General features: G+C 35.3%; 8 protein-coding genes and 1 non-coding gene across 9 annotated transcripts; 6 read left to right on the top strand and 3 right to left on the bottom strand.

Moving 5' to 3' along the window:
- Positions 1 to 162: 162 nt before the first annotated feature.
- Positions 163 to 1,137, top strand: TWF1 (twinfilin TWF1; the record flags this gene model as incomplete). Its single annotated transcript, XM_003668007.1, has 1 exon — positions 163 to 1,137. The coding sequence occupies one exon, from the start codon at positions 163 to 165 to the stop codon at positions 1,135 to 1,137; it is 975 nt and encodes a 324-aa protein (XP_003668055.1).
- A 579-nt stretch (positions 1,138 to 1,716) lies between these two features.
- On the top strand, positions 1,717 to 3,159 carry COQ1 (trans-hexaprenyltranstransferase; the record flags this gene model as incomplete). Its single annotated transcript, XM_003668006.1, has 1 exon — positions 1,717 to 3,159. One exon carries the CDS (start codon positions 1,717 to 1,719, stop codon positions 3,157 to 3,159), a length of 1,443 nt encoding a protein of 480 aa, XP_003668054.1.
- Positions 3,160 to 3,683: 524 nt separating this feature from the next.
- Positions 3,684 to 4,451, top strand: RCR2 (Rcr2p; the record flags this gene model as incomplete). Its single annotated transcript, XM_003668005.1, has 1 exon — positions 3,684 to 4,451. The coding sequence occupies one exon, from the start codon at positions 3,684 to 3,686 to the stop codon at positions 4,449 to 4,451; it is 768 nt and encodes a 255-aa protein (XP_003668053.1).
- Positions 4,452 to 5,021: 570 nt separating this feature from the next.
- Positions 5,022 to 6,479, top strand: RAD57 (putative DNA-dependent ATPase RAD57; the record flags this gene model as incomplete). The annotated part of the gene is made up of 1 exon (XM_003668004.1): positions 5,022 to 6,479. One exon carries the CDS (start codon positions 5,022 to 5,024, stop codon positions 6,477 to 6,479), a length of 1,458 nt encoding a protein of 485 aa, XP_003668052.1.
- Positions 6,480 to 6,965: 486 nt separating this feature from the next.
- On the bottom strand, positions 6,966 to 8,210 carry MAF1 (RNA polymerase III-inhibiting protein MAF1; the record flags this gene model as incomplete). The annotated part of the gene is made up of 1 exon (XM_003668003.1): positions 6,966 to 8,210. One exon carries the CDS (start codon positions 8,208 to 8,210, stop codon positions 6,966 to 6,968), a length of 1,245 nt encoding a protein of 414 aa, XP_003668051.1.
- Positions 8,211 to 8,685: 475 nt separating this feature from the next.
- Positions 8,686 to 11,730, bottom strand: NDAI0A06530 (TCP11 family protein; the record flags this gene model as incomplete). Its single annotated transcript, XM_003668002.1, has 1 exon — positions 8,686 to 11,730. One exon carries the CDS (start codon positions 11,728 to 11,730, stop codon positions 8,686 to 8,688), a length of 3,045 nt encoding a protein of 1,014 aa, XP_003668050.1.
- A 1,413-nt stretch (positions 11,731 to 13,143) lies between these two features.
- NDAI0Atrna16T lies at positions 13,144 to 13,216 on the top strand. The gene has a single exon. It is a non-coding gene; the product is annotated as a tRNA-Thr (tRNA).
- Positions 13,217 to 13,433: 217 nt separating this feature from the next.
- On the bottom strand, positions 13,434 to 14,054 carry APC11 (anaphase promoting complex subunit 11; the record flags this gene model as incomplete). Its single annotated transcript, XM_003668001.1, has 1 exon — positions 13,434 to 14,054. The coding sequence occupies one exon, from the start codon at positions 14,052 to 14,054 to the stop codon at positions 13,434 to 13,436; it is 621 nt and encodes a 206-aa protein (XP_003668049.1).
- Positions 14,055 to 14,539: 485 nt separating this feature from the next.
- On the top strand, positions 14,540 to 16,678 carry SLX5 (SUMO-targeted ubiquitin ligase complex subunit SLX5; the record flags this gene model as incomplete). Its single annotated transcript, XM_003668000.1, has 1 exon — positions 14,540 to 16,678. The coding sequence occupies one exon, from the start codon at positions 14,540 to 14,542 to the stop codon at positions 16,676 to 16,678; it is 2,139 nt and encodes a 712-aa protein (XP_003668048.1).
- Positions 16,679 to 18,109: the final 1,431 nt, after the last annotated feature.

The following is an 18,109-nucleotide window of genomic DNA, read 5'->3' as shown; positions in this document are numbered from 1 at the left end:
CACCCAAACACCTCTGAATATTGTTAAGCAATGTTGGTCTACCATAAACTTGCATAGTTTAAATATTGCAAACTACCGTGAGTATGTGATGAAAAGTGATAAAAAGGGGTTATTAACAGAAAAGTGCCCGAGGTTACCAAAGAGAAAAAAGGTAGTGTCGAAATGTCAAATCAATCTGGGATTGTTGCAGAGCAAGAGCTGCTGAATATCTTGTCCCAATCGATCGAGAGTCAAGAAAGCTTTGTGATTGTTACCAGTGAAATTTCCAACGATTCGACGGTGGTCGAATTTAAAAATGAATTCGATTCGATCGAAGAACTACAAAAGCATTTAACAACAAAATATCCTCTGTATGTTTTTGTGAAAAACGGTAATTCTTTTTATGATTTTATTTCCTATGTTCCTGACCAATGTCCTGTTCGTGCCAAAATGCTCTATGCTTCAACAAAAAATACCCTTGTTAGACAAGTGGGAACAAATAATATTAGGAAGCAATTAATGTACAGTGAACCAGAAGAATTTGGCAAACATTTTGAAGAAGAAGCAGTGGGTATGTATGAAAAGAATAGCTCCTTACTTACAGACTCTGAAAGAGCGGTTTTTGAGATCGAAGAACAACAACGCCTAATGAAAAAATCTCGGGGCCATAAACTTGTTTCTCAAACCAATGGGGTTACGGCTACTCTTACCTTCAATGTTGAAACGCATGGAGCATCCATTGGTGATGTTTTAGAGGAATCGAACGTTATTATCTTCGGTATTGACCTGGCAAATGAGGAGGTCGATATTATTAAACATTCTCATGTATCTTCTCCAAAAGAGTTAGAGCTCGAGGTATCTCAACCTAGCTACACAATTTATAGGAATAGGAGTTTAAATTATTTTATCTACAGCTGTCCATCTGGAAGTAAGGTAAAAGAACGTATGGTGTATGCATCCAATAGATCTGGTTTTATTAAATATCTACAAGAGGTCGAGGGGATTACGTTCGTAAAAATAATCGAGATTGGCGACCCCGATGAGCTAGAACTATCACTTTTGACAAATAATAAAGACGAGATTGAAAGTGAAAATCCTACAACAACTAGATCAAAGTTCGATCGGCCAAAAGGCCCAAGCAGAAAGAAGAGGATTTAGCGCATGCTACAATAAATATTTAGCGTCATCAGTGCCACAATCAATGCATTGACTGAGCTCCCCAACAGTGGGTCATCGAATAATTTTTACTAATTTTACTAAATAGCTAAGTCTGATTATAAATCTTGAACAATTTAGAGGGTTTTCCCCTAGTATTTAGCACTATTTTTGCTATTCCGTTTTGGAAAAGAAGTGGTGGAAAACTTGTGTATAAATTTAGATAATGTCGAAGGTGGTGCTTGTGCAATTTGTGTACAGCATGGGAGTTAGCTTCGAACAGGAGATGACAATCGTTAGGAGCCGCGTGAACTTCTTTGAGGAAAGTTGCGGTAGGGGTAAACTATGAAAGGGAATGATATAATAGCATATGTGTAGACTAACTAGCCTAACTATGCGCAATCGGTGCCGCAATGCTATCTTACTCGACTTGTTTCAAACTCCGCGATCGAAAAAGTTCATATTATGTAAACTACTCTACAAATATGCCATAGTCTTACAACTGTCTTGTTAGAAGATCGTGATTAAGGGGCTCTTCATTCAATAAGTTAATTTATTCAACTCAAGAGAACAGTCAAAGAGATGTTTACGAGAAGAACTGACATGGTGTACCTTGGTCTCAAACAGATGAGTAGAGGATGTTTTCTTCGAAGCTACCGATTTAGGTCCTCGTATGCAGTGGCGTTATCTGCAGCAACTAGGTTAGTTACACCGACTCTCGCACAGAAAAACCCATTCTCCTTAGTATCAGACGAAATGAATACATTGGCAATGAATATTATGACGTTGATTGGTTCAGGTCATTCCACCTTGAATAAAGTTACAAGTTATTACTTTGAGGCAGAAGGAAAAAAGATACGTCCACTACTAGTTTTGTTATTATCAAGAGCACTTTCTGAGATTCCAATTGAAGAAAGAAATAATATTAAGGTCGATACACTAGATTTTTGTGATGATACCAAATTAAGCCACCCATCCAGTACTTTATTCGATTTGCCCTTAAATAATATTTCGCCGTTGCATATATTACATGGAATGAAACCGTTAAATCCATTAACCAAAATGGTTAACCCATTCGCTGAGACAAAATTCGATAAAGAGAGAGGTATCCTTCCCAAACAAAGACGATTGGCCGAAATTGTAGAGATGATACATACAGCATCTTTGCTACATGATGATGTCATTGATCATTCTGGAACTAGGAGAGGAAGACCAAGCGGCAATGCAGCATTTACAAACAAAATGGCCGTTTTGGCTGGTGATTTTTTATTAGGAAGAGCAACCGTATCTATCTCAAGGTTAAGAAATCCGGAAGTCGTCGAATTGATGTCTAATAGTATTGCCAATTTAGTTGAAGGTGAATTTATGCAATTGAAAAATACTGTTATTGATCGGGATGTTACGATCGTTAGCGATGGAACAAAGAAAACGATTGATATTCCTGATGGTAAATTAAAACTTGAGCCTCATCAGTACTCTGTGTCCTTACCTGACACGAATAACAACGAACTAGCTCATCAACAGAAAGTTGATATAGCATTCCAATACTATTTACATAAAACATATTTAAAGACAGCGGCCTTGATGTCGAAAGCATTGAGATCGACAGCGATCCTATCAGGTGCAAAACCGCCAATTATAGAAGAATGTTATAATTTTGGTAAGAATATTGGAATATGTTTCCAGTTGGTAGATGATCTTTTAGATTTCAGTCTGTCGAAAAAAGAAATCGGGAAACCTGTCGGTGTGGACTTAGATCTAGGTATCGCAACGGCACCAGTGCTATATGCTTGGAGAGAGGATGAAAGTCTGGGACCCATCATCGAACGAAGTTTTTCTGAGCCTGGTGATGTTGAAATCACCACTAAAGCCATTCATAAGTACGGCGGGTTAAGTAAGACTGAAAAATTAGCTGAGCAATTCAAAGATAAAGCCCTTGCTAATTTACGAGAAGCATTGCCAGAATCAGATTCTAGATCTGCCTTAGAATTCTTAACAAATAGTATACTAACAAGAAGAAAATAATAAATGGCTTTCTCTTTTGGATACTGGTTCGTAGAATAAAATTGCTTGTAAATATAGGCGTTGTATATACTGTCTAGTCTATCTAGTCTATCTATATATGTATTTTCCTAGGATATCTAGAATATTTGTTGCTTCATATCTGTTGATGCAAAGAAATATAGGTGTGGAATGATGCATTGTCTCTAGCCTTCTAATTTTATTTCTTTTCCACCTTTGTCATTGTTAAGAACCCTTCAGTCAAATTGTAGTCTTTTCAGCCTTCACGCTATTTTGTCTTCCGAAAACGTAAAAATTATAGGGAACATGGGCATAATTATAGAAACGCCACTGTCAAATTCATGAACCATTGAGATGCAAGCATCTCATGGAAAAAACTAGATAGCTCAAAGGAACAACAACTCCTAATAAGTAATTAAGATTGCTTACATCAAGACGCTATTGAAATATATTTTTTCTATTGATAAGATACCCAAACAGAAACCTGAGAAAACATATACTCGCATACATACACCAATACCCATCAGATGAGTCCAATAATCGACTATTATAAGAGAGAGATCGTGAACAAACTCGTTGAGAGAGACACTAGTACTGATGGAAATAATAACACGGGCATTGTTGATGATGATCCATTCTCATCCTCGTCTTGGGCATGGGGTAGATGGATTCTTTTCGTCATATTCGTCGTTTTTATACTAATTTTGGTATTTTGTACAGCAAGAGTTAATAGAAGGAGGCGAGTCATGGGCCAGCAACCTATAAGGGGGACTGCTTGGCTTACACCACCATCATATAGACAATCAGAAAGGCAATATAATGGATCACAAGAATATGTTGAAGATTTTGTACCAGAGTATACAGAGACTGCTAATGACCAAGATTTAGGGTATTATGATGCAAGGGGTGAATTTCATCCTAATAGTAAGGTAGATTATCTCCCCCCACCTCAACTGGGCGAGGAAACTTTGGCCGAATCATCAAATTCGGTAGAAAGACCACCAAACGCTGTAGTTAGGGATAGACCTGACACAGATCTCGATTTTAGAAGACCAACGACTTCAACTTTTGTGAGACCAAATCATCCGCCACCTAACACCGCAAATAGCTCCCCTGGTGGTGATGAAGAGACAGAAATGTCTGACTTTAGAAGACCTGACTATCCCCCTAACCAAATGAATACGCATATTAGCAACACATCAGCTTCGACTGATGATACTGATTTTGCTGGCTCGTCAATTGAAATCCAAGATGTTATTGCTGAACCAAAAAAAGTTCTACATCGTGACTTTTAGTTATTTGTATTCTGTAGGCTCACATTAAATAGAAGAGCTGCTAAAGAGATCGAAACTTTTCTTATCTGGTGTACGCTCCGGCATACGTTTAAGGGATACTCAATTCGTCGTTGTAAGTACACTCATTTTTCGGTAACATGCACCGTACTGATGCTCATCAATATATAGGTATAGTGTACCTAAAAAGGCTGTGTAAGTAAATTATCGAAGTTAAGGTTGATAGTTAATTCCTCTCCTATCACCGCTAAACAATCTTATAGTTCTAAATTAATTTCACATCTACATATTCGAAAAGAAAAACATTATTATATTTAATCTCTATCTTAAATTGGAATATTCATTTCTTATTGAATTATATATTATTTTATATTATTCGACGAGTCCGTGCATCGTTTTCTCATTGTTTTAGATTAATACTTCATATCTTCTTACTGTGAAATACCGAACGATTTTTTTTTTTGACATTTAAAAATGTACGTACATCATTAACATTAGACTTCGAATTCAAACCTCGAATTAAGCTCATTTTTACATAACAAACGATGAAAAGAGCACCACCACCACTAACCCATGGATTTATATGATGAGCTGCCTCATAGTGAATTATTGTCTGACCCGGAATTCACCCAATTGTTACAATCAACAAGACATAACCAACTTACTGTTGTAGATTTCATAACTTTAAATACAAGAGAATTGGCAAGAGTTTCACAAAGATCTATTACAGAAATAAATAAATTTCGAAATTTAATCCTAAAGGAATTTGAAGATCAATATAATGAACTAACTCAGCCAAAGCCGATTCGAATATTGGATAGCACTGATAGCACTGAGACGTACAGGCAAGGAAATGGCCAAGATGGGTGTAGTCCAGTCTGTTTCACAACAGGCGATGTTACTATTGACGAATCATTGGGTGGTGGTATATTCTTAGGTAATATAACAGAAATCTTTGGAGAAAGCTCTACTGGTAAATCTCAATTATTAATGCAATTATGTTTAAGCGTCCAGCTACCTAAGTCTATGGGAGGGTTAGAAAGTAAATGCGTTTATATAACTACAGAAGGTGATTTACCAACAACCAGGCTAGAAGGGATCTTGGATGCAAGACCAGAACTTAAAAAACACGGTGTTTCTCAGCATAATATATTTACTGTTAGCTGTAATGATTTAATTACTCAAGAACATATTTTAAATGTTCAGTTGCCTGTTCTCTTGGAACAAAATGAATCAAAAATCAAATTGATAATCATAGATTCAATTTCTCATCATATGAGGGTAGAGCTACAAACTAACTCTATAAAGGCGTCCCGAAATAACAGATATTATGTCGAACAAATGGCCGAAAGATTATTACACATTGCGGATAAACATTCGTTAGCAATTGTAGTAGCAAATCAGGTGAGTGACAAACCTATGGCGGAAAAACAAACAAGATATCACCAAACCATTATGGATTATGAGTACCAACTTGGTTGGGTTGTTGGTTGGAAGGACTCCACTATATTATATCGTCAAAAGAGTGTGGAACTACCAAATGATAATAATATAAATCGCAATCATGAAAGTATTTTATCCGATGATGAAGATAGCATATTAATTGAAACGGAATTAAATAAAGTTGCGACAACTAATAATTCGAAAGCAGTCCAGCCTAGTCGACAATTGGTACTGAACGATAACTTGGATGTAGATACTTTGAATAGCAGGTATACTAATGTTGATAGAAAACAAAACTCGACGTCATATCTTATTAAAAAAAAACCGTACAAGAAGAAAATCGACACTAGAGTACCAAATTTGGGACTCTCGTGGGCAAATCATGTATCCACGAGGATATTGCTAAGAAAAACTTATATGGCATCACCAATGATAAAAAGAGGAGACCTTAAGTATTATGATGGAACTGATACAAGTAAATTTTGGCAAGCAAGACGAACATTGAAAGTTGTTTTTTCATCTTTCTGTAAGCCTGGCGAAGTCGCTTTCATAATCAGTAAGAAAGGTATTGAATCGGTTGGTGATTAAAGAATTTACTGCTGCGTTTAATGAGCTACCCTTGTTCTTTACCCCTTATTAAACTCTATTAGAGTAGATTACATAGACAATAAAAGTACATGTTAAATGAAATGTTCATACCTTAGTAAATTTTACAAAACTGGCTGGGGATTAGCTACTACAACATAAATGATGTACCGTTAGAACGTTTATGTATTATTTTTTTATTAATTCTTGGAATCTATATTTATAGTTCATTTCTCAGGAACTCTCGAGACCCTGGGGTAAAGGAGCTAACTGAATACCCTAGCGCTTATCTATAGATTGGAAAAGATAGAGCCAATGCTATGAACATTTTAAGTTGTATGCAGGAGAAAATTATTATATTGGCAATGTATGAAAGAGCTTAGATAAAGTATAATAGAAGGAGAAGGAAAAATCGATCAACGATATATAATTAAAAAATTGAAAGTCATAAAATAAGATAAGGCGGAAAGACGCTTAAAAGAAAAGTTTTTAGATTCGAGATCCTATAAGAAAATCATCTTCAGTATCATCAATAATAGCTTCCTCGTCATTTACCAAATCGTACTCACCCTCAAATTGATTAGAATCATCGTCAATTGTTAACTTCCTTTTGGGATCCATTGCAAAATTGTCATCATAATTTATGTCATGAGCTGCGTTTTGTAACCTGGAAGATATTAGATATAAAAAGGCTACTCTTTTCCTTTTCTTATTAAAAAGGAATCCCATTAAACTCCACAGGTAGCCTGGTTCATCCTCTAAAAACGATTTAGCTGGAGAATATAAATAAACAACACAGTCAGCTAAAGTCATATGAGGGTTAATTATATCCCAAATCCACTCTTCGGATTGTTTACCTAATGAATATAATGAACTTTCAAACTTGGAAATAAACGATTTTAAAGAACTCCTGGTGAAGTCAGTTGGTTCCAAAGTCGAAAAATCATGATCCGGATAAGATGCATTCAAGATAGCAATAAGATATGCAAATGTTCTTCTACTTGCGGGCTCCTTGATTGGACCAAATGGGCCTATCGTGATATTACTACTTGTATCATTTAATGAAGATCTTCTTCTTATTTTCTTCTTTTTCTCTCCATCTTCAGTAGAATTATTGTCATTATTGATGCCATTAGTAGTGCTTTCATCTCTATTACTATCGTTCCTCTTATTCATACTATTATATAAGGAGGAAGAAGATTTTGAAGAAGTTATTGATGTTGAACTGCCATATCCTGAATTGGATTCCATTACCAATTCCTTCAAATTTTGATCATTCAATTTAGAGCTTCTAATGATTGGAGGGGTAGCCACATTTTCTTCCCAAAAGGAGACAGTATTGTTATTCACATTATTAGTACTGTTATTATTGGGGTTATTAGTACTATTATTACTGTTTGTATAATAATGGTTATTATGAAATGAATCTCCCACTGACATTCTTCTCTTTTGTTCCCAAAATGATGAAGCATCGTTAGAAGTTTGATTAAATGGTGATGGTGAGATAGATTTATTGGCTTCCATTAGAATTTGCTGTTGAATGGCAGCTTTATAACTTTCATTTTCTTGGAGTATAGTTTCTAAATGATGATCAATAGTCTTGTAAAGTTTTTTATCTGAAGCTACAGGTTTTGTCGTAAATATATCGCAGCCACCTGTTATCTTACAATCATTCGTCTCGAAATTAAGTGATTGGTTCACCTTTTCAATATCTAATTCGTCAATGAATTTCATTAGTGATGGGTAGTTTGGTATCGCTTTGAGTTACAGCACGTTTGAGGTATAGATGGATTGTTTGCGCAGTTAGATAGGCGCCGAGTATCGACTATCGTTATCTGTTCGATCGTTGTGAATGACTTCGAAGGGACTGTAGGTAAGTTTTACTTAACAAGTATATCGCTTGGAGTAGAGTAGGGTGAAATAGAAGACACCTTAAAACTACTTTCGTGTTTTTGTTTTTGTTGTTTATTCCGTGTGGAGCGTCTTTCGCTGCATTGCGGAGTACAGTTACGCTCCTAACCGTGATCACGTTACAATCCAGAAGGTTGTGCTAAGAAGTAGGAACGGATTAGACACAGAAACTGCTTGTGAATGGATAAATATGGTATTCTTATATATCGATTGTTAGATAATAATAATGTTAAATTGAATGGATAATAATAATGATAATAATAATTATATAATAATAATGTTAATACAAGATATCCTGTCAATTCATTTCAATATCTTCATGCTCAGTATCGCCGTCATTCTTTGTATGACCTTGCATTCCAGCATTGTCGTCTCTTAATGCATCAATGTAATGGTTCCCAAATACGGACCAATGTAAATTCAATACTGTATATAAGTGACGATATATATTTTCATATTCCTCCATCTCTTGGAAAGAAAATAAACCGCCAGTGGTAGTATTGGAAGAGGATGGAGTTACAGTATTCTTGTTTGTTGCATTACTATTGGCACCGCCGATAGCAGTAGATTTACCCAACGATAATATTCCTTTCTCAGTTTTGGCTGGATGAGCAATGGTGTCTGATGTCGACATGGTACTCGTATTATAAAGATAAACAAAATCTTGTTTGACTCTACCATCGATGGTACATGAAGAATTAGTGAATACAGAATCTTCTAATGATTTAAGAACTCTGTTTTCTAGGACACCATATACATCACTTAATGGTTGAGTCTGTTTAGAGAGCCATGACTTAGCAAAGGCTATCTTCGTCTGATCTATTTCGGTGGGGAATCTTGACGTCGATATTGTAGATGATGAGCCAATCACCGAAAGGTCTACATTGTTCTCCTTAGCGAATTTCAAATCATTTATAATTTTACAAAGATGAATAGAAATGGCCAATGTATTTTTCGTCCATCTGCAGTTACCATGGTCATCAGTAATAATACTGGTAATGTCAGATTTTAATTTTTGTTTAGAATATGATGAACTAATGAAGTCCTTTGTTGGTTTATCCATAGTAGTATCATTTGAAATAAGTTGTTGGAAAAGTAATTGGCAAACCAATAAACAAACTAATTGACGAATGTCTGCTCTCAATAAAATCAATCTAGTATGATCGAATGATAATGAAGTCGGATAATCTCTAACCATTTTACGACATGATAATAAACTTATGGTACTTCTTAGACATAACCTGTAAACGTGCGGTATATTCACATCGTTATTATTTCGTGTTCTCGTACTTGTGCTTGCATTTACGTTCGTCGTAATATTATATTCATTGTATTTGCTAACGAACCAATTTAAGGAAGGTTTCAGATTAATTTTTTTAGAATTCATTAATGAATTAAAATACTGTTTTTCAAATTCCACGGCGTTGCTTAATAGAGCTGGTCTTAATAATCTAATTTGATGATTTGCAATATCTAATTTCATTGCTTCTAGAATTTGGAAAACGATTTTAAATGCATCAATTAGTTTCAGTATAGAATTCTCTGATTGTGCTTCAATAAACTTTAAGGACATTTTATCTACCCATGAATCTCTCATTGGAGCACAATGATGTTTAAACAATTTCGCTAACCAATCAGCCAAATTAGACATGATTAATGAACCTTTTAATAATTCTTGAATGATTAATTCTGTATCAAGAGCATCAGTAATCAAATTTGATTCTTTTGTTGGTACAATTGTTAAAAGTACATCTCTTAAAGTGTTAAATAGAGGAGGTAATTTTGAAAGTTTTGGATTGAAAACGTCAGGTCTTTCAGAATAAACTATTAATTCATTATGAACATCATTCCAATATTTATCACTTATATTTCTCTTTTTAATACCTCTATCACCATCTAGATTGGGTCTAAATTGTAATAACGGATCAAAAATTATATCATGTCTTAATTGAGGATTCTTAACAATTTCTTGCAAATCAATTTCTTTCAAACATTGTAAATTAATTGGGGGTAATTGTATTGGAAGTTGTGTTGATTGAATATAATTTATTCTATCCTGTAATGATACATTATTGTTGTTGTTATTGTTGTTGTTATTGATATTTGAGGTTTTTAATAAACTGGATATAGTTTTATTGGTGCTATTGATGTTATTGAATTTTTTACGAGATAAAAATATGGCATTTCTTAAAGTAGATGAAGATGGGACTCCTCCTTCCGCTTGTATACTATTTTCTTCTTGGATATCAGTCTGTTGAGGTAATAAATAAAGATGATTTCTAGAAGGTGATTTCTTCTTCATAACTCCGTAAGATGTCATGGGCTGGCTACTATTATTATTAGTATTGTTATTGTTATTGTTATTGTTATTGTTATTGTTATTATTATATATCGGGATATTGTTACTATTATTGCCATCAAAGTTTTGATTTCTGTAATAATGGTTATGATTCGTTAACCTTCTTAACGAAGAATGTACAATGGTTGGTACAGAATATGATCTTTTTTGTTGTTGTCTTGGATTTGGTATTAGTCGTATAGACGGATATGGGGGGGCGTTCTTGTTGCTAGTGGTATCAGTATGGGTATTTACATTAGTAGTTAGAATATTTTCTGAATGTTGTTGCCGGGATACTAGTGAAGGTGCCGTTGAAGTATGTATCCCAGGAACATTCGAATTTGGATGTTGTGACGTTTGGGGGAAAGTGGAAGCTGCTGCAATTGGTATTGGTATCATGATATTGTCACTCTTATTAGTCTCTGCATTTCTTAAAAATTGACCAGTTTTAGAATCGAACTGTTTGAAAATAGTTTTCTTTTTCATTCTTTTCTCTTGATTCTCTTCTTCCTTGTCCGTACATACTTCTTTTGGTTTTGAGATATTGTGATTCGAATCAGGTATAGTATTCATTGGAGTTATCGCTCCGCTATTCATCAAGTTTCTTTGACTTGATAGTTCGGTATAATCTCTCATCATTCTATTGTTACTCAGTAATTTAGATGGATCTGTGTCAGTAGTCGTGATTGTAGTAGTATTGGTGGTTGTACCATCATCGTGTTCTTTTGAGTCCCCCAAGGAAGACGATGAATCTGGCGATACACTATTACTTGTATGAGAAGTTGAATTTGATCTTGAGATGTTTTTCATATGAGCTGTGATTAATATGTCTGGGGTTTTATTTGTATTATCTAAAGTGCTGCTGATATCGTTGTTAGAAGGGGAGTTATTTCCAGAAGTATTGGTAGTATCAGTAATGTTATTGGTGGTGTTATTATTGGTATTTGAAGATGTATGATTATTATTAGCCTGAGCGGATATGGAATGAGTTCTTGTATGTTCCATCTTCTTTGAATGGTATTCTATTTTACTCGCTGTATGTGATTTTTTCCTTTTGGATTTGAGTTTGGACTTCTTTTCCTTTTGGTTATTCCTCACTCAACTGCCTAGGGATGGGATGAGTGTCGGTAGCTATCGGGCAATAACAAGGAGAAAACGTCTAGATAAAGGTAACGTTGCTATCGTGCAATATGAATGTAAAGGATAAGACAGAGTTCACTTTGATCAATATCCACGTATGTTCATATTAGGGACCAAATCTGGTTGGAGAGCTAGTGTGTAAGTAATGTTAATAAAATATAATTTTGACTAATCGATAGTTTTCGATGCTGAGTAGGACGACTATCATTTTAATAAAATAGAATACGTTAAAATTTAAGAAAAAGGAAAAAAAATCTATAAACGGGGCCTTACCCTAGCTAAGGTCTAAAATAAATAAAAATTCTTTATGTTAATAGAATATTAATTAAACAAAAATGGGTAGAGGGTTGATAAGGTCTTTGCAGGGTGTCTTCACTGTTAACCCAAGATTTTGTAGGGGCGAAGAAGTATGGCGGAGCCGAGTGGGGGCCCTAAAGGGCTACTCGGCTCATCATAGGGGGGAATATTGGAAAAGAACCAATTTAGTGTAGTGTAGGGGCCAATATATAGGAACCTAACAAGTAATTAAAGTTAACAACCACACAGAACGGCTTTTTCCCTGGATTACATATATACATATATATATATATGTATAAAGACCATATCATACTATACTATACGTACTATAGTATACGCACCCTTGGAGGTAGGCAGTATACATAAACAAAATAATATTGGCGTTTCATCTAGCATACGTCGCATTGCCTCACTTAATCTGCTTACCTCCCTCTTCCATGACTTGGGGATTGAAATGCCTTTCTTTCATTGTTTCTGGGCTTTTCTTCCTATTATTGGTAAAAAGAAAATTGCTTAACTGAATCATGGCGCCGCAGCTTAGGTTGTAGACACTAATCCAGAACGCCTGAGTAAATATTCAGCAAAACCATACAACTTAAATCGACCCAATACATAACTCTTGTATACATGGCCGGCCGAAACCGTAGACGTGGCTGCAATCAAAGAAACAATCTTAATAATAATAAGATAACACTTGCATTGCATTCGACTTAATTCAACAAAAGACATTCAATTATAATTCAATTAACGTTATACAGCTACAAACATGTACGGTGCATAACGTAGTTCGAGTCATTACTTTGAACCTGGGAAACTACATAATAATTCATAATTCAACTTGACTGATAACTAACGACTCATAATTTCGTGACAGTAATCACTCAATTAATAATAAAATAAACATACTTCTTTGCGATACTTGGACGTGACGCCAATATTTCGTTATTCCAAACGGATTTCTTACAAATCAACAGGTTAACAGCTTCTATGGCCAAGTTGGTAAGGCGCCACACTAGTAATGTGGAGATCATCGGTTCAAATCCGATTGGAAGCATTTCTGTTATTTAATTTTTTGTTTATTATTTGTACACTGGGCGGTTATATTTTGTACGTACCCGAGTGGGACAGAAGTTGGATAAATATAACATATTGAATGAATACGCACTTATATCACATTTTGGCTTTATCTATTATATGGACGTCGGCGTCTGTTTTCATTTCTTTTTCATGAGATGCGATTAAATATATACCTAATAAGTGAAGGTGTTGCATTAATAACCTTCGTCATCTTCTTCTTCCTCATCATCAATGTACCTTCTTGTATTAAACATGTCACCAACTGTCAACTCTTCATACTCCGTTGAGGGATTATTCCATATATGCTCGTAATCACGATTATCTCTTTGAACTTCTTCATTATCATACGCATATTCACTATCATCGTCGCCTTCCTCATCTTCATCGAACAATCCTTCACTAATTAATCTTGCTCTTGTTGTTATGGCTAATTCTTTAAAGGCTCCAAGATGATCTGTGTTAACTGTAGCATTGGGCTTCAGCCGAAATTTTTGCCTACACATGGGACAAAGACCCTTTGAAGTTAAAGTCTTCAACCATTGATAAATACAATGGAAATGGAAATTATGATTACATCTCCCCAAGACAAGAGGGCAATCAGTACCTGGGAATTTACAATTAGGACATGTACCATTGTAACTTGCTCGACATATACCACAGACATCATCTACTGCATTCTTGTTTGGTGCTCTTCTCCGTATCCCATAAGAATCATTAGCATTGTCCGGCTCATCGCTGTCTGGGTCATCAAGATTCTTGGGCATATCCCATGACCATGCAACTAATGGATAAATATTCTGTACTTCAATCTTCATAACTAATTCCAGTTTTCTAAATTGTATTTGAATTTGTACTTGTATTCTTCTACTGACTATACTCTTATGCGGACTGCCAAGAACTACATGTAGTAGTTTATGTATCTAATCTGTTAATATTATTAATATCGTTACGTTAACACAAACGCGAAGTTGTTACATATCAGACGAAACCAAACAAAAGCACACAGAATTGAAACTGCTCATTTGAAAATTAAAAATCTCTAAGACACTCATTTTAAATTCAAAGTCAGCTTCTTTTGTTAATCAATCATATAGACGCAATCACGATTGCAAAATACTAATCCCTCCTTTTTCTTTCTCTTTTCTTTTTGTTGTGCTTCTGAATGTGTGGTATATTCAGCAAACACTAAATTGGACCACTAATACCCATATATCTGTTTGATATAACAAACGCCAAGAGAGAGAAAAACTTTTAATCACTGATTCCACGACGTATATATACTTCTAAACAACGAGAGTTAATGCAGGAGGAACAAGAAAGGCATTCGTCGATTTCCTCTACAGCGACTCCCATTCTCCCATCTGATAATGTCGCTGAGAGGAACGATGACATAAATACAAATGAAAATGGTACTCCTTCTTCTTCTGCTACTTCTGTCGATAAAAATACAGCTACAGCTACTCATGCCAACAATACTGAAGGCTCTAATGATGATCGTGGTGATGATAATGATAATGATAACAATAATTCCGCCATCCTTATCGAAAGTGATCCAGAAGAAGACGCAAGAATACGTGAAGAATCAAGGCAGATTAGTTTAGTACCTGATCGTCGTATCGGGAGACCTCGTGATGCATTACATCGATTTATAAGTACTAATCCTAATAATACCAACACAACCAGTCGACGTGATGCACAAGAAGAGAATGAAGAAAATGATGAAAATGATGACGATTTTGCGATTATGGACGAAATCATTGATCCCACTCACAATAACAATAATATTAACGAAATTGGTCCCATTGATCCAACAGCAGAGTATGTCGATTTAGATGCTGAACCTGAATATATTACAAATTCACGACCAAGAACTATAATCATTAATAACAATAGTAGCAATAATAACATTGAAAACTCCAATGGTGATGCCAATGATGATGATGATGATGAAGTCATGATTCTAGAAGAAAGGACATCTACACCTACCGTAACGTTGAATCTACCTGGTGGTGAAAGATTAAGAATTAATGCTGATCCGAATGAGAGGCCGACAAGGAGTTCATTTGAATCATTAAATGAAAACATTGTCCCATTATCACGTCGTCAACTTCTTAGGAGAGCTACTCGGAGAGCAACAAATTCTTTATTCTTTCATGGTAGTGATGAAAATGAAAGTGATAATGACACCGATGAAGTTAGTTTACCTGCAAGTATACTGGGTATGCGCCAAAGAGCTCGAATGATGGCTATGCAAGAAAGGCAAAGGCAAAGACAAGGACAAGGGCAAGGGCACTCAGCACCTGATACTAGTGGTAATAGTGTTGATAATACTAGTACCAATCGTAATTTAATCAATTTAAGAGAAAGAATTCATACATATCCTCCGGATGTTCGAGGTGCATTTGATCATGCCCAATCATTACAAGAATTTACATCAATCGTTCAAAGTGTGGCACCAACAACTTTTGCAGAATGTTCAGATGATTTGATTTCTTTGTTCACTCAATATAGAGGTCAAGTTATGGCTGATTGGACATTAAGACGAATTAGACAATCTCAACGTGATAATGAAAGGTTACTTCGGGAAAGGCATGCTCGCGTACGTTCAACAATTAGAGCTAATAATAGGCATTTCGGCTCCAATTTAGCAAGTTTTTTTCTTATGAACCAATTAGGCTTGGGCTATGGTGACGTTGGGGCTGCGGATGATGAAGATGATGGTGACTATGGGATAGGAGAAGAAGATAACGACACAGGGAGAGCTGCCGGAGCATACGGTTATGAATATGAAGATGATGATGCACACACGCAGAATATCATTAATATGATTCAACGTAGAGAAGATGCAGAACGTGATTCAAGGACTAAAGGGTTCATGAGTAAAACCAAACCACAACAAGACGGGTTCAAGAAACGTGCGTTAGCATTACCTGAAGGTTATAGTTCATCATTCTCGACGGAACCAAAGGTTAAAATGACTGTGAAGAAAAATGGTAAAGATGAAACTGTTATAATGGAAGATGTAGACTTGGCGAAATATTGGATGGATGTTCCTGCATGCATTTTGTGTGGTGTTGAGTTGGGCGTTGGTATACCGAAAGACTTCGTAGGTACTAGTGATAAGGATCATGGTGTTTCGTTTGAATTTCTTGTTTCTAAATACGATTTCCATTGCCCTTATCAAAGTTTATCAAAACCATCTCAGTTAGACCGTGACTTATCACAAAAAGTTTATGTTGCTTCATGTGGTCATACATTTTGCGGACGCTGTTACGTTAGAATTGATAATGCAAAATCGAAATCGAAATTACCCAAGAAAAAATTAGCAGAATTGAAAGGGTCATCACATCCAGATAATTATGGTCCAAAGACTTGTCCTGGGCCGTCATGTAAAACCCTACTAAGATCTAGAGGTAGAATGCGGGAAATTTATTTCTAATAATATTTACCAGTTATCCTCCGGAACAATTATGTTTCAACTGAACTCTAGATGATTTTCTTTTTAATACATATGCATATATATAACGAAATAAGAACTTTTCTCACGTATCCTATTTGATTTGTTAGATTGGCAAATACTTAAATATTTTGCATATGTTGATAAAAGGTCTGTTAAGATATGATTATTGTACGTATACAGGTATGTAAATTCTACATCTAACAGTTCACCGTACAACGTTTTGGGGAAAAATTACACGTAACCTCTTTGTTCAAAAAGGTATTTTAATATTTTTAATATTTATTGTCTTTGTAATGTTTTTTATTTTTATACCAGCTGTTATCGCATTCCTTATAATAACATGTCTAAAGTACAGCAAACACATAACCCAGCTAAACAACCAGTCAAGCAATCATCGTTATTATTTTGAGGTGGTGCTTGTTGAACATAGATTGGTTGTTGTTGTTGTTGCTGTGGTGGTGGTGGTTGTTGATAATATTGCGGCTGTTGCTGCTGGTGTTGGTAATATTGAGGCTGTTGTTGCTGATAATATTGAGGTTGTTGTGGAGGATATCCTCTTGTACCGGCGCCAGCATCATGGCCTGGAGGTGGAGCACTTGGGCGTGAGTACTGTATATATTTGGATGTTTGATTCTTAGATGGGATCAGTTAATGTTAGTAATAAAGTACTGAGGATATAATAACAATGGGACATCAGATGCTAAGCTAGCTAACTTTGATTCGTGTATTAGTAACATACCGTAGCCTTTGAATCGTCTCCGTAATATTCGTTTGCTGACATTGTGGTTTGTAGGTATAAGTAATGAGTGTGTTAATTCTTTTAAACTTGGTGAGTTTACTCTTTTGATGTTACCTTTGTTTCCCCAACTAGAGTCATTCCATTTCAAATCAATTCGATATTGGACACCTCGAGGTGTTTTTCATTTCTTGTAATTCTAGACTGTGAAGTAGCCAGATTCGGAGTGCGCCTAGCCGCCCGCTAGTGCTTTTTGAATGTTGAGAACAATTTGGGAGGAAGATAACGTTAGATGATGAATTGAACTACCAATGATTCCTTTTAAAGCATAAACAATCTGGCACTCTTAAAACGGTTTAGATTTTTGTTGTACTATGTATTATATTTAGGTGATTTGTCCCGGGTGTAATCTTGGAGATGAATATATGTAATGAAATGATAGTACATGTAATAAAAAGATGATAATTCGTGGGGTTATGTTTTTATTTTATTTCTGATATTATAATTTCTATTGGTGAATAGGGTAAATATATAGAATACAAACGAATTGTTTCTAAGCAAGATCATAAACCTCTCTTGTTAAACCTAATGATTATTTTCTCCTTGTGGTTCCAGTGTGTAATGCAGTACTAACTCTTTTGGTCTCCAAAAGAATTTTTCTACAGCACATTATT

Source organism: Naumovozyma dairenensis, chromosome 1, assembly GCF_000227115.2.
Source record: "Naumovozyma dairenensis CBS 421 chromosome 1, complete genome".
Lineage (NCBI taxonomy): Eukaryota > Fungi > Ascomycota > Saccharomycetes > Saccharomycetales > Saccharomycetaceae > Naumovozyma > Naumovozyma dairenensis.
This window is presented reverse-complemented; position numbering and strand designations above follow the sequence as displayed.